The sequence below is a fragment of the Actinia tenebrosa genome, unplaced genomic scaffold (assembly GCF_029948245.1).
Source record: "Actinia tenebrosa isolate PJP-AT-01 unplaced genomic scaffold, QUT_ActTen_1.0 PGA_scaffold2__45_contigs__length_23673736, whole genome shotgun sequence".
Lineage (NCBI taxonomy): Eukaryota > Metazoa > Cnidaria > Anthozoa > Actiniaria > Actiniidae > Actinia > Actinia tenebrosa.
This window is the reverse complement of record NW_028292579.1, coordinates 3,941,476-3,964,678: the sequence shown is the minus strand read 5'-3', so window position 1 is coordinate 3,964,678 and position 23,203 is coordinate 3,941,476. Positions and strand designations below refer to the sequence as shown.

Here is a 23,203-nt window from a genome sequence, read left to right as displayed (position 1 = left end):
GGCCATCCCCACCCCCACCCCCTCCCTCCCTTTTAGTCTCATTTATAAACTACAAATTGAATGCAAGTGTTGCTTTTGGGGACATTACTGATCCAGTTTCTCGAGTTTTGGAGTCTTGAATGTGGTGGGTAAAAAAGGCTATAAAATCGTTTAGGACATGCAGCAATTACAACACCTTTCGTTGATGTGTCTCCCAGCTGCTGTCATGAATTCGATCAAGTTTATCATTCTTTACTAGAAAATTAGGGCTTCTTGCAAAAACATAGTTGTCAAAACAAGATTTTCTTTCCTTTATGCTTATTCATCTGGCAACCGTTGACATTATGCTTCCAGGATCCACTATGTATGTACTCCATCGAATTTTAAACGGTAGCCTAGAAAGACAAACCATAATTACAATCAACTTTCGTTAGCAAAACTAGACTGTTCCATCTCACTCCCAGTCTTGCCTTTTCTTTTCAAATCAGTCCAGACAATCTTATACCCTGTGTTATATCAGTTCAATGGAGCAAGTTCCAAACTTGCCACGTGAGCAGGTTAATTTAATGTCAGGCTAAGATAAGAAAAGTTTGCCTGGATGAATACAGGGATCTGGCAAGAAGAGGCAGCGGCGATAGCGCTAACACGTTTTCCTCTTGTATGATAAAATGTTGAAGATGGGTGATAGCAATGACACTCTTCTTTCTTAGGGATTATCGTAGTCTCCTAGGCACCCGGGGGGTACTCTTGCCCGTTTAGGGTAGGGATGTGCCGCTGAGCCTACTGAACACTGACCCTGTTCCAGAGTAAAATCGCTGAAATTCATACCCTGTTCCAGAGCAAGATCGCTGAAAATCATACTCTGTTTCGTTATTGCAAAAATGGATACCCTGTTCCAGAGAGGAGAGAGCATGATTTCATATACCCTGTTCCAGAGCGAGCGTGATTTTATATACCCTGTTCCAGAGTAGAATCGCTGAAAACTATACCCTGTTTGGCGGCACGTAGCCGTATAGCGAATAAAGGGGAGTTCCCCCACCCCCGGGCCTAGACAGCCGCTATTAGTGTCGAACTTAGGGGGTGAGCGTTGCATGACGACATTAATAGCGGCTGCAGAGGAAACTAGGCCTACCACTACTATTTAGGGTGCTCCTATCGTTTACTTATTTTTTCAAAGTCTTTACTGCACATGAGATTTTTAAAATATATTAAACTCCAATACTCACTACAGTTTAGACGTTTTTCCATATTTGGTGCCATGCATTGACCCCCCACGTGACCCAGGCTACCACAGTTATAACATGATAAACGACATCCATTAGGTGTTGTAGTCTTAAAAGGAACAAAGCCATTGTATTTGGCCTGGAATGGAGACAAGATGAATTGGTTAGTTTGGAATACCACGCTCATTTAGACCCGAATTTCAAGAATGTACATTTCCGCATTTGAAATGCACATTATTTGCGGTGCTTTTTTCCACGGGGTCCCTTTGGGGAAAAAACCCGCAACGCTTTGCGGAGGAGTATCAACGTACAAAATACCATAAGTCTTTTCATGATGTTTGGATCTATAGACCATTGCAGCACTTCGGAATGCAGCTCAATTTGAATTAACGATAGGTTTCCAATTCGAAGGAGATCGAACTTCTTTTGTATTGTCCTCCAAATTGAGCTCCTTAGACGTCACACGCAAGGGGTCTATTCACGACATTTCCAGAAAGCTAGTCTCAAGTGAGTAATGTTAAATTCCATCCTTAAATATTCACCTGTGGACAGGAGTCTCGGAAAAATATCGCTGTCGCTTTCATTCATTCCTCTCACAAAATCAGTGGCGGAACCGTAACTACCGAAGAGGCACCTTTGATCTTTATTTTTATTCCTGACATTTACAGATTACAACTACTCTAAAACAATATCTAGCATGTTTACCTGTGGATAGGATTCAGAAAGAATATCACTGCCACACTCGCTGGCACTGTCGCTTTCACTCATTCCTCTCACGAAGTCAGTGTCGGAGCAGTAACCACCACAGGGGTACCCATTGCCATTGAAGGATGAAGAAGTTGATATGACAGGTGCGTGGTACGACGAGGGAGAAACAGGAAGAACGTCCAGGACTCTTAGCCCGTCTGAACTGAAACAACCCCTCTTTCTATCAATTGGGAAAAGTAGATAAAAATATATAAATCGTTCTTGTTTTTCAAGGGGAGCACCGCAAAAGCAAGTGGCTAACAAATACGTGACTCTTGTTCCACCATGGCATTGGAGTTAATAGTTAATTTTTGTGATGAGAGGGAAAATCATCCTGCGTGTCTGAGTGGAACCCAGACAGATATGATAGCTTCTCAGGATATCTTAATTGTGGCAGAAGAAACATCGTTCATTCTTTTAGATCTTTAATTACGTACCTTAGTATTTCTAAGTTGACTCGAAGTTTACGTCTTGCGCCAATTGTCATTCCGAGTTTTTCAAACTCTTTATCACTGAGCTTTAAAATCTGTTAAGAGAAGAAGAAGGTCATGGTAAGAGAATTTCATCTGTACGAATTGCATAAGAAAGGGTCAGTCAATTGGGGGCTTTAGTCTGAAAGCTTTGCTTTGTCCTTTAGTCTTTGTACTTTTAACCCAAAGTTCATGGTTGTGGCTGGCCACAGGCAAGTTTTGCTTATACAATAGGTGTTATCATAGAAACCAGCACTGACTGCAAAGCTGGAAACAGCTTGGCTGAGATCGATCGTGGCGACTGATTAGCCATGAGCTTGTTCGGCTCGTGTCTCTATAGCGACAAGCAAGGCTCGGGTCTATGTTTCCCTTATTTCAACTAAACCTTTTTGTATAGTCGTAACTGGACACAAATGAAATCGGTACTACATACCTCGTTGAACGTCTTTCCTTTGAATGTCTCGGAGTACTTATGTAACCTCAAGTTCTTCAGCCAGTCTTGTACCGTTAGTGAACAGGCAGGTGTACGGAAGGTCCAACTGCCGGTGCTTGAACGACGATTAAATGAATGGGAATATGATGGGAACATGGGGGATGATTCAATGGGAGTTGCGACGGGTGCACTGATTGATGAACGAACAACAAATGGATGTAAAGGCATGAAGGTGTTGGTAATACTCGAAGAAGCGTTAAGTGATGAATGAGAGTTTTGAAGGCCAGGATTGGAGAAGTTCAAGTTGTTGTTTTGTGAGGTATATAGAAAAGTGGAGTTGATGGGGTAGAGATTGGTGTTGGATGCTTGTGTAGTGGTTATTACTGGACCTGTTGAAGACATGAGAAGTGAGCTAATCAGGAAGAAGTTGCTGATGGTCCGAAGGCTGTCTACATGATCTAAATCTCAATATACATATGAACACAAGTGCCAGAAACAACAGCAATAGATGAAACTACGACCAAGGTAACCGTGGCAACAACAACAGCAACAACAACAGCAACTAAAGCCAAAGCATCAACAGCAGAAGCAATAACTTAAGCAGAAGCATCAACAGTAGTGACGACAGCAGCAGCAACAACTACAGCAGCTGCAATAGTTGAAGCAGAAGTATCAAAATCAAGGACAGCACCTTATAGCAGTAGCTGTGAGGTCAATGACCAAAATGGTCGTGGTAGTAGCAGCATAAAAAGTAAGAATTGGAAAAAGAAACAGAGAAAAAATTTTGAATATCCCTCCTAAGTAATTGTTTTTATGCATGTTGTTTTAGGACATTATGCTTGACTATTGGTGAGTTTGCATAGTCAAACATGAAGAAGTTGTATGCAAAATTAGTGATACTGATAATTGCAGATTCAACTTCCATTTTTATTATTATTATTAAATGGTGATCAGAAATATAAGAATACAAAGGTGTAATAATTACAGTGTTCGCAAAGATTTAAAAATCTCTCTCTTATGATACTACATGCAAATGCCTCACACTAATTCAACATTGAAGAAATAGAAAACGCGCGCGCGTGCTGTGTGCAGTTATAAAGCACACGGGGGTTGGCAGAACACGAGAGAAGTGTTAGGAGAAGCACGACCTGTTACGGAGTGCTTCTCGACACTTCTCGAGTGTTCTGCCAATCCCCAAGTGCTTCATAACTGCACACAGCACAGCAAGCAAGTTTTTTATTTCTTTTATAAAATACAAATTACAACAACCGTTATTTTGGATAGGAATGACGCAACTGAAAGTGCGTGCGCGTGCTGCCTGCCGTGCACTCATAAAGCATGCGCTCCCAACCAATCAGAACGCGAGTTTTATAACAGTTATTTTATAATTATTCTTAAATAACCTATAAAAAGAAACAGTTAAAGAAACCACTCATTTAAAGCCACAAAACCATCCTTAGAAATCCTGGGTTTCAAAGCCGAGGTGGTGGAAAGAATGTAGTATCCCATTTTAACATTTATATTCATTCATCCAAAGGTCAAGACTACCGCATTCTTTCCTTCGTGACTCGTTTTTCAAATTGATACGTTTGCATGGTGGCGTCATTTGACTCCCACTACCAAAATGCTACACGAATTTTCTTTCTTATTCAAATATACATTCCCTCGTGAGAATAGTAAGGCAATTGGTGCTTATTAACTGCACAGAAGAAAGTGTGCAAGGGAGTCTGGTAGTAGAGGTCAATGACGCCATCATGCAAACGTCCTATTGCATTTGAATTTCAACATTCTTTTTGTTTCTTCACTGGGAACAACGTGAGGCTAGAATATGATGTGAACCCGTATCCAATTGAACCTGTATGCACCTATATTTGTATATCCCATGCAGTATTTCAATTTACCAAATCTATTAAAAAATTTCACATCTAATTTAGAAACTGTTAGCCGCCCTAATAGACCTTTTCGCCTTGGGCCTAATGTTCTCCCAGGGCCCGGTGGTACGAGGCCTGGATAGCGCTATCCGGCGGATAAATCCTATCCAGTGGATAAATTTATTGGATAACAGCATCGACTTATCCGCTGGACAAGATTTATCCGCCGGATAGCGCTATCCAGGCTTCGTACAACCGGGCTCTTGAGAATAAGATTGGTCGTTTGATTTGTATCCATATTCGTGTGTCTTCTCGTGCGTAACCGTTAAACAAAGAAATAATAATCTAGAGAATGACAGTTACGTAGTTTGAAATCGAAAAACAATTTGCCCAAGGAGAAGAGGTGTATTAAGAAAGACAAAGGAAACGCTCCAAACTAGTGCTCATTTCCCTTTGTTAGACTTTGAATGGAATGATTCAATTTCGATTTTAAAAATTGTTATTTAAGGTTGCATGTGAGTAAAACGCCTGGAATGAAAATCTTATAAAAATGTAAGAACTAGTACAACTGGCATATACTTTATCACGGGACAATTCTAAGCTGAACACCTCACTAAGTAAAGAAAGTCCCAAACAATATTAAAAATCTATTTATAACAACGATCGATATATCTGAGAATATTAGCATTTAGAAGTTCAAAAGCACTACGTACCGACTGGGGGCGATACAGACGAGGTCGACTTTTGCAAAGAGTTCAGTTTAATTATGCCATTTTTGCCCTCCATATAGTTGGTCACGGAAACCACTGTGTCGAGATCAGTTAGCTTGTCTTCAGCAGCAATGTCGCCTGTAAAGATAAATGGACTCCTGATTATCCTGATTATCAATTAATGAAAATCGTCCTCTACTTGTTTTTGAGAGGGTAACTCTTAATAGGAAGTGGCTAACGAACCTCTGTTTCTCGTTACATGAGCGAGTTCGAATTTAGAAGTTGATTTTCGTAAAGAAAAAGAAGAGAAGAGAGAAGAAGAGAGACAGAAGGAAAACCGGAGAAGACAGAAAAAAACCCTCTTGGCATAAGAAAGAACAATCAAGCAATTTTCCTCACAAATGTGATGGCAAGTCTGTGGAAGGAATCCATTAAGAGGAACAGTTAGCAGTGCACACCACCCACCACCCTATTCAAGATAGGTGGATGATATAGAGGATTCACCTCCGTCTAGTTTCTGGTGTTATGATTAAGGTAACTTACCATTCATTGATGAGGTGATGTAGTTATCGTTATAGTCTACAATTTCGCTCCAATCAAGTGATTTCCCTGAATCCTCTTGTTTTAACGTCTCTATTATATTGTCAAGTTCTTTCTGTTTTTCCTTGTCGATTATTTGTTCCGAATTCTCCACAGTTTGCTTTGTTGTCGAGTCTGAGACTCCTTTTTCGCCTGATGAAGGGTTTTTTTCGATTTCTGTTGAGGTTGTTTCGCTTGGTTTGTTATCGTTCGATTTGGTGTCGTTTTGTTTGTTGTTTTTGAGTGAATCCTGTTTCGCCTTTGCTTTCTCCTCCTTTTTGGCGCTTTTGGACTTCTTTTCGCGGTTTTTTGACTTTTCGTTGTTATGGAAGAAATTTAAAACATGTTCACAGCCACGAACAAACTTTGGTAGCGAGGCGAACAAGCTGAAAGAAAAATATACGGATAAATGATTCTATCATTTCTATTATTATTATCATTGTATCACTCATCATCATCGAATGATCATGCTCGTTATCATCACCATCACCATCACCTCTATCATCAACAACGGCTTATCACTACCACTACATCACTACATCACTACCAACACACCACTACCACTACCACTACACCACTACACCACTACCACACCACTACCACTACCACTACCACTACACCACTACCACTACCACTACCACACTACCACTACACCACTACCACTACACCACTACCACTACACCACTACCACTACACCACTACCACTACCCACTACCACTACCACTACCACTATCATCATAATCATCATCTAGATTACTAATACTAATAACCTACCACCATTCTCGTGTTCAGCCTTCATTACCACACTAATCAGCCCTACATCTCATAATTGCTTACTCGCACACCGTCATCTACACTGTCATTTCCAACAACATATCCTGCACAACCATCACCATCGTCATCAATATCACTATAAATACATTAGTATACGTCATTATTACTCCATAGCACCATCAATGCGCCACCATCAATATCATCATCAGCACCATCCGTGGTCATTACTACTCCATAGCACCATCAATGCACCACCATCAATATCATCATCAGCACCATCCGTGGTCATTATTACTCCATAGCACCATCAATGCATCACCATCAATATCATCATCAGCATCATCCGTGGTCATTATTACTCCATAGCACCATTAATGCACCACCATCAATATCATCATCAGCATCATCCGTGGTCATTATTACTCCATAGCACCATCAATATCATCATCAGCATCATCCGTGATCATTATTACTCCATAGCACCATCAAAGCACAACCATCAATATCATCATCAGCATCATCCGTGGTCATTATTACTCCATAGCACCATCAATGCACCACCATCAATATCATCATCAGCATCATCCGTGGTCACCACCACTATCATTACCTCTTTTTGGGGAAAAAGCGTCAGTAACAAATTGGTTCAAAACATACCGTGCATAGTCACCAATGTCAGGGATTGGTGTTCGTTCTCCTTTGTGTTCAGCCTTGTTAAAAATTCTTATTCTTCCTGTAACAGCCAATATTCATATTATTAGCACCAAGAAAACCTATTATTATTACATTTCGCTCGTCCCTTAGATTACCTGGTAGGAATGGAAGTTTCCAGGGCTGACCATTTTCATCGACTTTGTTTGGATACATCTTGCGAAGCTAGTACACAAGACAAACACAACACCATGGTAGTTAGTAAGTGCACGTGCCTTGCAACCATTTCAAAGAAACTCTGTGTGCTCTTTCAGAGCTAGAAGCCCCATTCTGTAAAGTGTGGCGGAGTAGTTTTTCATTCTTTCTAGCTTACGTAAACATGAGATATTCGCACCCAATGTAGGCCAGAATGCTCTATTTTTGCTATCTATCTTAGTGCAGACCTATTTTCTGACATCAATAAAGACGTAACCATGAAAACTCCATCCATCAAAGAGCACTTACTTTGCATTGAAAATCAAACATTTCTTCATACGATCTGTGAATTTTATCATTCGCATCATCAGACCAAGTGACCTATGGTTAAGAAAGAAAAGGCAGTAATAAGACTTTCTTCAAAAGAAATAAGTTAACAAGATGTTCATGGTGCAATAATAGACGTTTCGTGTATAACTTTTTTAGAACATTTTCAAGAAGATAGTAAGAACGCATCGCAAACTTTTGGCAGACTTTAGGCAACAGCAATAGCAACAACAACAACAGCATCGACAACAGCAGCGCAGCAACAACATGTGAACAGCAGCAGCAAACAACACGAACAGCAGCACCAAAAACAACCCCAGCAACACAACCACCACGATCAACAACAGCAGCAGCAACATGTGAACAGCAGCAGCAAACGACGAGCCGCAGCAACAAAAACGACGATAACCCCATCAACACCATCACCAACAACAACAACAAACCCACTATCAACAGCAGCAAAAATAACAACCCCTCCCAACACCACCATCAACAGTAGCAACAACAACAACCCCACCAACATCGCCATCAGCAGCAACAACAACAACACCACCACCACTACGAATAATATTCATTTAAATGAGCAAAAAGCATGACAAAACAAAAATCCAAAAATGCTTTTGTATTAGTTATCACATTCGAGAAACAAAGCGAATCTTTTCGGGATGTTAGCATTTTGCTAGAATAAAAGGCTATTGATATGATAAAGTCAAGAGGGAAAATAAAGCTATGATAGGATTTGTACTTACTTCAATGACGTACTCATAATCTTCTTTTTTCTTTGACTCGTGCTTTTGTTTGGTTTCTCCTTTCTTTTGAATATTTAATACCTTGATTTCTTTAACATAAACTGTAAAATAGAAAGATGGCGATTATTTATTTATTAAATTTTCAGATTAAAAGAGTCGTAGTCGTAATTTTCGTAGCTATCGTGGAGAGAGCGAACAAATGGATGGGTAAATGAGTGGAAGATTTTAAATGGGATAGAAAATACAACAACGATATTTATAATATAGATTGACTTAAAATATGTTTTACAAATATGCATTCATTAAAAGAACATAAGGTACTGGCCCTAACAAACAAATAATAAGTTAAAAAAGAGATGGGGGGAAAATCCATGAAATCTCAAAGAATAATGGAAAATATGGAAAGAACGATTGAGGAACATAAAAAGGAAGGAAAAAAAGGAAAGCAAAAGTAAAAGAGTAAATATAAGAAGATTGAAAAGGAAAGGATTGGAAAGAAAGGAAAAGAAAAGAAACGATGAGGAATGGAAAATGGAAAAAAAAGGAAAACAAAATATTGAAGGAAAGGAAAAGAGGAAGCCTTACGAAGAGGCAAGGCAAGACAATGGAAGTGAAGGGAGCGAAAGGGAGTCGATCGACAGAAAGATCTTTCAAACAGAGCTTCGGGCGAAATAGTCTAGTCTAGAAAAAAAGGATAGCGAGGAAACAAACAGATAATCAAGAAGAAACAGGAAGACAGTCTTATCCCTCAGTAATCGATACAACTAATCATTGCAATGGTTTTGCGACATCTAATGAATATTAAACAGTGGGGCAGTTTGTTTTATGGATAAATAATCGTTGATTGTCTATACAAAGATTACTTGAGTTGGCTAAGAATGTTCGAGAAGGTTTCAATATTTGGCGTCATTTTTTTATGATGAGATTTAAATGTTTTCTTGTCTTTCGTTACTTAAATGAGCTTTAAATTGCCGACAGAGGTTATTCTATGGCATTTGGATCCACTTTACATCCTTCTTTCTGAGCAAATCGATTAAGTTTATTGTAGTAGAATGTTCTAGGTCAGCCGGCTTTCGATGTCGTTGTTCCAGTTTGTACCTTCTTTCTTCCAGTCATGTTCCTGCCTTTTTTATTTCAACTCAGTAACTTTACTCTTCTTTCCCTTTCACAGATGCGACCGTTTTCGGACGTTTTTGCTATAGTAAATGGCTGACTCAAATTCCTCTTACATTGGTTTGTTAGAAGGAGCGGTAAAGGACTTTTACATCCTTGAGGGATGATACAAAGGAGGTCAGGTGTAATCGGAGGAAAATATATAATCCTGATCCGGCGCCCTTAAGTCCACTAGGATGGCTTTTTTTAACTTGCTTTTTGTCCATATTTTAGTGTAATGCGCGCAATTGAGCTCCAGATATTCTGCTCATTCAAGACGAATTTGTCCGATCAAATACAATCTTCGTGGTCTTGTTTTTGACATCTGCTATGGAAGACGAACGCAAGTCGTTCTTCCATGCAATGAGTGGATCATGTTTTAACTTGACCCTTTCTGTGGAGGTGGTAGATTCAAGTCATTTGACAGTTTTTTCTGGGTTATGTGGGTTCATATTGTGGGGTCATATGCTTCATGCGAGATTATCGCCGCTATACCCCTGTGTACTTCCTGTCCTCCCGAGGCGATCGGTGCTGATGAACGCCGACGACGTCCAAGAAATTGCTGATATCATGAAGAAATGAGGAATCCAAGTAATTTGATTACACTTCCAGCACAGCATACACGCTGGGCACTTAACGAAAATTCATTTCTCACGCGCGACATAGTAGACAGCGATGTCTACATACGACGCCCCCCCACCCCCCCCCCCCCCCCCACCTCCCACAAAAAAGTGGTTATTTTTTAAAGTCACAACTATTCTGTCATTTTTATCAGAATTTTAAATAGCTTCTTTTCCACGTTAATTGTTTGTTGTTTAGTTTTTCGTTTAAATAATGCACTCATGCAAAAAAAAAAAAAACACTCGAAAACCGGAAGTCAAATTGAGCGGAAGTTAGATTTAATTTATAACGGAAGTAAAGTACATCACAACAAACCAAGCAATCTCAAGCAATATTTAAAAAGTGTATTGAAATCGTTTACATATTTTTCGTTACAATAACTCATAGTAACATAATGGGTATCCACTCTCACAGCACCCTGTCAGACGTGAGGAATTTTTGAATTTTTTCAAGAAAATTTCAAGAATATTCCCTATTGCACCCCAAGGAGCTCTCTGCTGGAAAACAATCAAATTTTTTCTGATGTAGATGATAATAAGCATATGGGCAATAGATGTCATAGTGTATCTCTGCTATCTATTCCTATATCTTAATTAAATTAGAATTAGATTTCAAATTCTTACCATTTTTAGCGAAAGCTGGGTTTGTTATTCAGAAATTGTTGTTTTATACTTTTCTAGAAAGTGATTAGTGCTAACAGGTTTAAGTCAAATCAGGAAGGTATCACGATAGAGTGTGTCTAGATCAAACAAAGTGTCATATAGACAGACAGAACATACTAGAATGATAACTTTAACTATTCTACTAAAAACTATCAAAATATTACAGTTATGATACAAAGATCAAAGAACTATTAACTAGCTCTGAAGTTAACACAACTTGCACTGCTTCATATAAAATAAGTGTCATTCACAAATGGAGATTCTTTTTTTTTAGGAAGTTTGTCTTTGTTCACAGTTGGAGACATCATTTATAGTTGATCAATCTGCAGGATCACATGTTCAATTAGAAACTAATCCTCTAATTCCTTAATGTACACAAATTCCATATGTTAACCAGTTGTAAACATTTTTAATTCTATTGACTGTTTGTTTTAAAATTGTAGACTTTTGAGATATTGTAGAGTTACAAACCAAGGGCTGAGATGTGAGAATATACCATTAGAAACAGCCTTATATAGAAGAAGCAATGAAAAGTGTTGCAAGGTATTCATACCTCTGACCCTGCTGAAATCTGTACAGATGGAATTACACGTTGAAGAGGTTGTTAACAGAGACATATAGAAACACTACATTGGTGTAACTTGGTGCAGCAGGATAAGCACTAGATAACTCAGAACCTGCTGCACTAAACATTCTCACTTGCTCTGTTGTGTAGTTCCTTTGCATTTGCTACTCTTTATATGGCCTTCTTAAAACATTCCTGAGATTTTGGACATGGATTTCTCAGCTTTAGTTATATTGCTTATAACACAGGGGTGGATCCAGGATTTTATTCAGGGAGGGGTGCTGTGCACAAAAGTAACCCAGGGAGGGGTGCACCCCTTAGAATCAAAGGAAAAATACAAAATTGGTTATCTTTGAAGTAGGGGCACAAAGTCGAACCAGGGAGGGGTGTGCACCCCCTGCACCCCTCCCCTGGATCTGTCCCTGTAACACATAGGTATCATTCTATCATCTTTTGACACCAAAGTGTATATTTTTGTGCAATTAATTAGCTTATGGCTCATTACAAATATGACAAGATAACTAAGACCTGGCTAAAAGACAGAAACCTTTTGAGAATAGATTTGTTCAACTGTCATCATCATGCTTAATTCACTTATAAGATTAACCAATGAAAATGTGTGAGAAAATTTAGTAGTAAAATGAAATGAGTACTAATGCAACACAGCTGCTCAAAGCTATATAATAGATACTTCAGCATTTATATAATACTGCAACATATAAGAAGATTACTTCAACATATAAGATTTCTTCAACAATGTACCATTCTTAAAGTGCTTATAAGCCTTGACATAATATTTTCAGAATTGATTCTTTAAATAGTGAATACTTGTTTGTGAGAATATTTTGATATTTGAGGATCGCGTCTTTAAGATACGAAGGTTTATATTCCCAATATGTTAATGACTATGAAATGACATAAGGGATCATTTAATATACAACACTGCTCTTGTTCTGGATTACAGTATTTCAAAAGCATCGCGCTTTTACTTGTGATCACATAAAGGTTCTTGCAAATTTGTTTTCAAAACATTCCCAGTGTTCAATATTAAAAGTTGCCACAAAATAACTCAAATCCCTTAAGTTACGTCATAGTCATTAACAAATAATTTGGAAATATTTATAAACTAAGGCCCCGTCCACACTATACCGGATAAATTTGAATCCAAATTTTTATTTATTCAGTTAGGCCTACCGCCCACACTAGTTTGGGCGAATCCGGAACAATTCTTCACCGAAAAACGAATTTTCGAAATGGAACTGAATAAATAAAAATTCAGATTCAAATTTATTCGGCATAGTGTGGACGGGGCCTAACATAACATAACTTAAAGCGGAGCCTTATTTCAGCATCAAAAATGTTTTTGGCAAATTAAAAGAATGCATGACTTCAACAATAAAAAACTTTGAAATTCCATGGACCTTCACACGTGAAATATTTGAATATTTGACACAAAACTGATGGTAACCCTTGGCAACAGGGAACTTGAAACTGGAGTATGGTTTTTTATTGTTTCTCTATCCTTGTACTACACTGGTATATAGATATCATGTCATTGATTGATTTTAATATTTCACTTTATATTCACTATGGTATGTAAACTTCTTACAATGCTTTTGCCATCAAACTGTATCCCAACAGATAATCATTTTAGAAAATGATAAACTCTAAAGTACTTTTAGCCATTCTGACATTCAATTGATAAAAAGTACTGTTTTCATAGACTGTAATCCAAGACCTTAACTTTTCATATTTCCCAGGACAGACAGGATAACCTCTTCTCAGCACATTCCAAAGTATCTATTTCTCCAATAATAAGAGTTCCACTGTTGGTGTCCTGTACTGGGGAGTTGCCTGCCCTGGTGTTCAGACAAGCGTTCAATGACTGTAATAAAACTATTGATACTGCACTGTCTAGAATTTTGCTTACGTTTTTTATGAGGTAGAATTGAGAAGCAGAAAAACTAGAACTTGTTCAAAACATGTTGTAGGCAATCAAGCCTTGGGGTGATTAGAATTCTGTGATAAGAAATAATGCACTTTTATCTCTTATCTGACAGAAAAGGATCTATTTACTCAATGATGTAACAGCAATTTCCTGAAGTTCTTATTTGTGTCTTTCTTTTGTTATTAGGTCACATAACTGCTTCAAATAATCATTTAAGGTATAAACAAAGCATAAAAATAGCAGACCATTGCATTTACATCTGCTTGCATTACTTAATGCATCTGCAAGTCATGCAAATACTCATAATACTAAATAAAAACCTAAAAACTCTTTTAATGATGAAATAATGACTCATTAAATATGTTTCTTACAGGAACTGCTTAAACTTATTTAAACAAACAAACTTTTATTCAAAAACTCAGATAGTTGTCCCAGCTGTTAACACCTTGAGGCGCTTTAGTATTTAGAGAAGACAATGACCACTTCTCAGAAACCTTTTACTAAAAACACTTAAAGATTTATTTTACAAACAAAGAATTATTGTCGATCGCATGAAGTAAAATGATCCCGTGATGAAATGACCTTTTCAATTTTCGGAGCGATAGGTCACTATGCAATTTATTACACCTTCTTGAAGCCAAAAAACTGTAGGATTGTGTCAATAATGCTCAAAGCCATAGCTACCTCACATAGCGTTTGATTTTACTCTCTCTCTCTCTCTCTCTCTTTCTTTTAAATATATTTTAGTTCCAATAAATAAGGAAGAAAATTCTGTAATTCTTTGGATATATTTTTTCTGGAAGCCGTTTTTGATAAAATTTCACATAGCTAACAATATAAATAATTTACATGTAATTACGAAGATCGATATTAATTAATTTAACGAAAGTGAATTTCGGGTTTATAAATTTCGTAGATTCAATCCCTGTCATAAATTGCAAACATTAGGAGAATTTGTCTCTGAGACGATTATAAATCGGATATGAAATTTGGATTTCCCCCTTGCTGACACGATAGAAGGACGTAGGTGGAGTTATGAGTAGAAATGAATCTTTCTTTAAACACGCAGACGAACGTCATCTCACACAGAGATAAATTGTCTCACGTTACCAAGCGGGTTCTCCTCTAGCTTTAAGCTCTTACCACATACGAGGCTTGCTATTCATATTTACACAGAAAACATACACTACAAATCTTAAATGCGAAAACAGACAAGCCATTAAAATGCCGGCATCTGGAAACTGCGAGAGGCTTCGCGAGAGGTATTCACAGCCGAGAACGTTAGGCAAAACATACTTAGATAATCTCGAGATATAAGAATAAAAATAATAAAACTATGGAAAATAAATATGGTTTGGTTAGGTTCGTTCTGACTTCATTGTCAAAAATTGTAACGCGATGATATATGGAGACTATTATTCCATCACGATAAACATGCAATACACGGACTGGTCATGCAAAGAGGATCTTACCTTTGGGGGGATTTTCTGGAATCGCGGGTAACTCTTCCTTCTTCTCCTCTGATTTTGCGGGTTCCACCACCTCTAGTTCTTCATCTTCGTTTGTATCGAGACCAGACGAGTTTGAAGAAACAGGGCTCTCGGCCGGGGAAAATGATTGTGATTCAGCGTCGAGTAAAAAGGGAGAACTACCAGTACTGCAGTCTGACACGGTCTAGATAAAAACAAAACAAAACATTTTGATTAATAAACCTCCACGATCGAACGTTCGAAATTCGAAATACATTTCACATAAGTTACAAAGTATAAGCGATCATACACTGACAGATCTGGCTTATAAAGAGAAAAGTGAGAAAATATTTCTAAGACTGGCAGATCTAAAATCGAACACAGTAAAAACCCTCAAAAGTCAAAAACATAAATTGAAATGTCATTCAGTAAAAACATAAATTGAAATGTCATTCAGTAAACATAAAATTAAAGATAGGTTTTTAAATGGCAAGATTTACATTTCTCATTCATTTCGAACCGTTTAAAAAATTATAATATACCTCTCCAAGGTCTGAAGTGGTAGTAACTGACTGCATTCGTAAAACCTTGAGCTTCGATCGCAGTACATGTTTCTGATGAAATGAAAACGCTGGATGATTGGAGGTCAGGGTATAAAGAAGCGATAGTTCCGTCAAAACCTCTTCGTCCAGAAGGCCTGAGGGATGGAAGTCGTTGAGTATTCCAAATAATACCGCCGCGGCTTGTCGATTGCTCGAATGCAAAAGAGCAATGTACAAACAAAGTCTCCTGCGAATGATCGGATCTTCTAAAAGATACATATAACTTAGATCTGTTGGGTTATTAGCTGCGCTCTCGTATGTCCGAAAGCCATAGTAATCCTTCTGTGCCGCGGCTTCCAGATAAGTGCCGATGAAGCGAAGTTCGGAGGGAAGGCAGTAGTCAACCAAAAGGCACATTAAATCGATACGATCATCTCCAGAAAGCCCCTTAAACCATGAAATCACGATCTCCTTGCTGATCATCTCAGTGTGCCTGGTTGTGTATGATGAAGCTCTAAACACGAGCTAGATATGAGCCTTGATCAACACCAGCTCAACATAATGTGACCACTGTATTTGCCGCCGGTCGATCTTTCGCTAAAATTCTTCAAAACATGACAGTTGGAGGCGTCCCTCCCCAACACCGTCACATTTTGTCTCGCTGAAAACGAGGCACTAAAATGAATGGACAAATCATGATCAAGTTTGACGCAAAAAAGGAGAAATCCAGAATCCAACGGCCGCATCGGATATCAGAGCCTAGACGGGGTCAATAAGCTCATAAGGAGGTCAATAAGCGGTTTTCGGTCCCCGGAATATCAAACTATTAGACGCAGATTGGGTTTTCCATGTTTTGTAGACCACAAGAGGCTATTTATTAGAGAAGTAGTTTGATATTTTTAGTCTGTTGGGACTGGGCTTGTGTTGATTACAGTTTGGTGAGACAATCGTGACCAGCATTGAGAAATCTGAAATATGCATGCAAGGAGCTTTGGGGCATCAGATAAAATAGGAAAACCGACCAAGAAAAAACAATATCAAATAACTGGCTGAGTGGTGGAGAGGGATGCCATTATCGTTAAAAAAATCCAAAAGAACTGGGGTCTTGGAATAGTAAAACTAATTGATTAACGAATGAATATATTTTATTTTATTTTGTTCTAATAATAATATTATTATAATCATACTATAATAATAATGTAAACTTTATTATAGCATTAAATAAATATATTATATTTTGTTGTAATAATAATATTATTATTGACAACAGTAATACGTATACTATAGTAATAATTATATATATATATAGCATTTTTTTCTTAATTTATAATTCATGATGATGTTAATGATAATATTAAAAAGATAATAATAATCATGATAATGTTGATGATGATGATGATGATAATGACAATAATAATAGCTTTTTTGGCTTTAAACTGTAATCGTAACGTTAAAAGATAAAAAACATAACAGAAAATAACCAATTTTTTAAAACTAAATCACGACGTTACGGTTATGAATAAAAATATATTTCCATAAGAGCATTTGCATACTTAACTCCATTTTTTATCCCTTAGTCCTGTTTATCTATTGGTCATAAATACAGCACTTTTTTAGAACGTACTTACTCAAGTGCCCATCAAAAGTATTGATCAAAAGAACAATATAACTTATAGACTCAAAAGCCCTCTTTAATTTGGGCGTATTGTTTTTCCATTTCAGACCACATGTCACTCCCTAGAGTATCATTTCTTTGTTTAACGGTTGCATAAAGAAGGCACATAAATGATACAAGATCAACAAAGCATAGGAATAGTGCAAATGGGAAGTCATTACGCTCAAGGTAAAGCAAGGTAAAAAGGCCTCTTCTGTTAGCATCAAGTTAAAAAGTCTATTCCGGGAGCATTAATATTTTTTGAAGGAGGAGGGGTCGGCAGGAACAACTGTTAGAATATGTGCCCAACTTGCTCAAGCCCAACTGGCTTAGTTTTGAACAGGGAGGGACTCCCTCCTTCCGCCGCCCTTATTTTGAAATTTTAAAATGCACCCCAATGCCTATCTGAAAAAAATACAAGGTTATTACCAGGGGGGAAAAAAACAAATATTTTACTCCCCCCCCCCTCCCCTAATAATTCCTCCGGCCCCCTTCCCTATGAATGCACCATTACAGCAAAGGTTGTCGTCGTTCAGTGCACTGAGACATAAGAGTCTCATTTTACAATGTTTTCAACCGTCGTTTGGGAAAATAACCCTTTGTCTTCGCATTCCCCTTAGGCTCGAATCAGAACATGGAATATGACCTTAGATAACTTTATGTTCTTAGCTCTATTTGTTACCCGTAAACAAGCGCTCCGTTTTCTTCGGAAATAGCTAAAAAAAACCGAGAAATTCTCAGTAAATTTCGCAAAGTATAAGGAATTGTGATTCTTGGTAGAAAATATTCTAATTAATTCCAAGAAAAATAATATAGCTAATTTAGGAATCGGACCATGATGCATTTGGCGCCGATATTTTTCTATATTTCAACACAGCGTCTTCATAAGAGTGAAGTGATTCTATCACTGATGCGATAAGACGAACCTTTGCTGCACGAACGTGAATTAACGTTAACAGATTTAAGGACGAGTCTTGGAATTTAGCTAGAGTTTTTGATTTAATAAATTCAAAGAAAAATAAGTAGTTCTTCCGTAGTCTCTGACTAATGTTTTCTCCTTTTTTCACTCGCCACTTTGAAATTATTTAAGTGTAAAGCAATCTTCTATTACTATTTCTACAACTCTTCTCGACCAGACAAGGTGATTGTCAAGCGACTTTTGACCGCACACTTTTGGTCAACCGCGAAAAATCTCTCGATTAATTTGGACTTAAATAACTTCACACATTAGACTGCGGTTACTCCCTTGATATTGATGCTGATTTATTGGTCTGAGGGTCGACCACAATCGAACCCTTGTGGGGATAAGTCGATCTCTTTTAGAACTGAAAATCCACGTTCAACTGAAACAGTCCTTCATATTGGTTAAACCGCATGACACGTTTCAAATCCTTGCGCGTTTATATATATATATTTGTTATTTTATTATTGTTATTATTTTTTATTTTTTAATTTCAACGATTTGTTGTTATGGAGGTGAGAACTTTATCTTTTAGCCTCGAAGTAAACACGTCGTTAAAACGTCAGAATCATAGAGCGCGTAGAACTTAGAACCATTTTATTTTTATTTTTATTTTCTTAAACTAACGGGGAAGGCTAGGATAGGAGACAAAAGGAAAAGGTAATAAACGACAGGAAATGAAACGAAACGAAAGGGAAAAGAATGAAACGAAACCAGGAAATGAAATAAAATGAAATGAAAATAAAGGAGAGGAGAGGAAATTAAACGAAACGAAAGGAAACAAAATAAAAGGAAATGAAAGATAAATAACCAAAATGAAACCAAAGATAGCCAACATATTTATCTTCGAGCAGAAGCTGAATTACATCAGTTATATTTACAATTTATTCTACAGGGTTTAGCTAGAGAACTGCATGGCGCGCGTGTGGTTTTCGTTGTAAAGTGCAGAATAGAAGAGCATTTCACTACAAAACATCGTTGAGTGCATGTTTTCGTAACGTCTCGAGTACTCTCTATACTGTTGATATCACAGTACTTAAATATTCATAAGTGGCTGTTTTATTCTCCTTTTACGTTTGTTTATCTTGTTGAGAGTTAATGGATGAAATGTGCCTCGCTGTAGAATCATAGAAATATTTTTCGACCAATCAGAGCGCGCGTATTGCTTTAAATATTTTCGTGAGTTTCCGCTAAAGATCGTAAGAGATCGGAGTTAGAAACTCAAAAGCAAGATCCTATACAAAAATGAACTATATATAAGAGTGTTTGAACGCGCGCGCGAATGAAATATTCCGACAATGGCATCACAAGGGACCCCTTCCTTGACCCATTGATTGCCCTTATAAGTGTTATCTTTAGAACAGCTAACTGCCTTGACACGTTTGTCTAAGAGTGAAAAGGTCTAACAATAAGTAAATTGGTTTGAAAGACCTCCAGTGCGTGATTTTTATCCGTAAGTGTTCACGAGCGTTCACAAGAGAACCATTGTCGCCATGTTGATGGCATTAGCGAGCAAAGCATTTGAAAACCCCATTTTCATGTACCTCGAAGATGGCCGCGGTGAAGAAACTCATACAAGCGAGATTTCTTGTACGCATTCTTTCTTTTTGCTCGGTACTTTTAAGAGAAAGTTTATCAATCATTTGAGATCGAACATCTGAAACGTGTGCGGCGCGATCCTCAGTAGTTGACATTGATAAGACTTCCGTGCAAAGAGGCGTGCATTAGATACCAGCAATACTGTTGTTGTAAAGAACAGAACACGCATTATACGGATAAAGGTGGGCCCCGTCATTGATTGGTAGAACTATATCAAGTTAAGTAATGCAGGATTGGAGGAGTGGACAGAATTGCCATTTCATGCTGGGTCAAGCAGTGCTTGACAAGGTGCACAGGCGTGCATCAAACAAGAGCAATGCCTCTCTGTCATTCTGTGTGATTGGTACTTGATATTGATAAAACGTTTCGTGCAACAAGGCGTGTTTTAAACACCAATGATACTAATAGTTTTGGGCGGAACCTTAGATAATTGAGGGGGAGGTTGCACGAATTTATGTTGCACGAGTCTTTCATCTTTACTGAGTCATCTCTTTTGAACAACACCGATCTGTGTACGACCGCAGTACTGTGATAAAGTGTTGAAATTATGCGAGGAAAACCCAAAGGGGTCGAGAACTGGCAAATTGTCAAACTTAGTTTGCTATCGTATGCGTGCTCTCTGGCTTTTCCTGATAGATCATGCCCTAGATAACCTCTTGACTACGCCATAATCCAATTCTCAATCAAGGTCTAAAAATGTAGTCTTTTATCTTTATGAGTGACTTTTTTTTTTTTTTTTTTTTTTTTTTTTGCATCTGTCGGTTTACGATCGCAGTCTTTGAAAAACTATTGATATTATGCGAGAACATCTAAAAACTCGAAAAAACTGATTTATATCCCAAACTATGGGCCGGAGTAAACGAAGTTGGATTCAGTGCTGGTGATGAAATGCAAGCTTTTAATTTAAGTGTAGTACTTTAAATGATGGCACGGCGGCAGAACTTCAAAAAGGCGGATCCAGCCTCACCTCTGGTAGATTGATATTTTAGCATGCACGGCGTCGGATGATTTACGATCAAAAACTTGCATATGATGTGAATAGAGAAATTATGGGAAATAGCGCGTGGCTTGGAATGGGATAACAAAACCTTCTTGTATTTCGTTTTATCCCGTGCATAAGAAATACAGCTAAGCAGAAAAGACGTATATTCGCCCCCCTATTCCACTCTTTCTTCCCGTCACGCGCAAGAGAGCTAGTGCGGGGCACGGCCGGAGCTCTGATACGCTGTGGAAAACCATCATGGCCTCAACGCTTCCGTTATCATTAGAGATAAGCCCTATTTTTAATATTTCCTCATTATCTGAAAAACAACGAGCGTGGAGTATAAAATTTGAAATAGGAGGAAAATCATCCTTTTATCAGCTAATATTAACCTGGCAATTTCTAAAGGGCCGCTCTGTATCATTACAAAGTTCATACTGATGCGGGCGTTCCTATTAAATTTTAAAGAAAGGGGTGTGTTCATCTTGGCTAATGAACACATCAAATGGATTAAAAGCTACAATAGATATCTTACAAACTGCGCGTTGTACACTGAACTTGTTTTATTTTATCCGAGTGACTCGAAAGTTCTTAACTACTTCAACAACCACAAACACATTATTCTTCATTATTACGTTTTTCCCTTGTCAAATAAATTTTCTAAACTAGTAATGTAAACAAAAAATTTTAAATATTGTGTGTGAATGAAAATCGATTATTGATTGATTGAATGCTTTGCGTGACAAAACTAGATAAAGGCGTTCAAAGATCTCGTGACGTCTCGTTTTAAAGGTATCAAAGATTACTTTTGGGATCCGTGCGAGAGGTTCACTATAGTGTTACGCCAAAGTTAGTGGCACGTCTTGTGGTTAAAGGAGGATTGTGGAAAAAAAGCTGAAAAGACAGTAAGAGTGTTTGTGACGTCGTAAGTAATAAAGGCATAATCTGTCTTCAAAATTTCATCTACTTGAAACTTGTCTAGACTATAATGGTTTAATCCGAGGGGCTGCCATGTGTGAGGGCGCGTCCAGTCCGGCAATGGTTAGCAATCACGCAGGCTAGGGCGGATCGGATAGAGCGTTTATAAATAATTCGCCAAACCGTTGAACCAAACCAACATTGTATTACTGAATAGATAACCCTTACACTGCTAGCGTTTCTTGTCTGAGTCTCCTCTTAGACAAATTGGTAACACTTACAACCCAACGGCTTATTGAAATTTTTGAGCTTGCCGTTGATAGCTGATAATCAATGAGTAGACATTTACCATCATCCCCAAGAAAGCTATCATCAGCAAAGTATCGCTAGTCGAAACGTTTGCCCATGTTGATGCCATTTAACAAAAGATTTCGGCACCACATTGACCGCCATGCTTTTGTCTTTTAACTCTCTTGGCAATGAATGCTTGCAACCCATCAATACCAACTGCTTGACAACATTACCAAATACTGTACGTAAACTACGTGGCTGCAACAATAACACAAAATGGATGGGAGGTCGATATGCCTAGAGGCATAAAAAATTAAGGAGTCCAAAAGTTGTATTTGTATAACATATAGCATTTGTATTGAACGTCTGTACTCTCTAATAAACATTTTCGTACAAAAGAAGCAATCATCAAATAAAAATTTCAACATTTCCCTTACAATGTTTAACCAATTCTGGAATTCTTTACGCATGAAAGACTAACAGAAAAAGATAGAATCAGTTAGACTAACAGATTATTTTACAATTTCCAACATACTAGTGTACAACCACACAAAAATTTTATTTATCAATAAGTTTCATAAGTGTAACAAAAATCAAAGGATGAAGCAGGAACTACGATAATACCGCGTATGACTATTTCAATAAACGGTTGGCTCATCTGAAATCTGAGGGCAAAGTAACACGCTCTGAAACATAAATATACGGATTATCGAACAACGTAGTTTCTTTGTATTAGAACATAAAGCAAGGCCTTTGCGTTTTTGATAACATAACATAAAAGTACGAATATCAGTCTCAGTTTTCATCTTAGATCTCAGACCGACAACGTTTTTTGAAATAGTTGTGTATGGAAGACAAATGACATTAATGTTTTCACTGCTCCGCAACCTTGTCGAGTACTGAGGTTTATTCAAAACTTTGCATCTATATATTTGATTGACTAGTTGGATTTAACTAAAACGATTCAGTAGTCCTGGAGTCCGAATGGCTTATGAGTCAACCCGGTCGGCCTTCGGTCTTATGGGCTATTGACTCATACCCATTTGGCTAGATGACTAATATTGCTAAACAGTACTTACTATTAAGTTAAGCTAGTAAGTGTCCATAATTAAGATATGCGCACTGACACAC

At 37.7% G+C, this 23,203-nt stretch overlaps 1 protein-coding gene across 2 annotated transcripts; it reads right to left on the bottom strand.

Annotated features, from left to right (window-relative positions):
• Positions 1–26: 26 nt before the first annotated feature.
• On the bottom strand, positions 27–16,259 carry LOC116302145 (uncharacterized). 2 transcript variants are annotated; one of them, XM_031711366.1, is made up of 13 exons: positions 15,668–16,259; positions 15,129–15,330; positions 8,709–8,809; positions 7,942–8,013; positions 7,596–7,662; positions 7,444–7,519; positions 5,977–6,398; positions 5,437–5,571; positions 2,853–3,241; positions 2,387–2,475; positions 1,908–2,130; positions 1,206–1,341; positions 27–374 (listed from the first exon to the last, which is right to left on the bottom strand). In XM_031711366.1, the coding sequence occupies exons 1-13, from the start codon at positions 16,148–16,150 to the stop codon at positions 340–342; spliced, it is 2,430 nt and encodes an 809-aa protein (XP_031567226.1). In that variant the 5' UTR covers positions 16,151–16,259; the 3' UTR covers positions 27–339. The 2 variants fall into 2 exon arrangements, with proteins under 2 accessions (XP_031567226.1, XP_031567227.1); XM_031711367.1 differs by having other exon boundaries at positions 1,209–1,341.
• Positions 16,260–23,203: the final 6,944 nt, after the last annotated feature.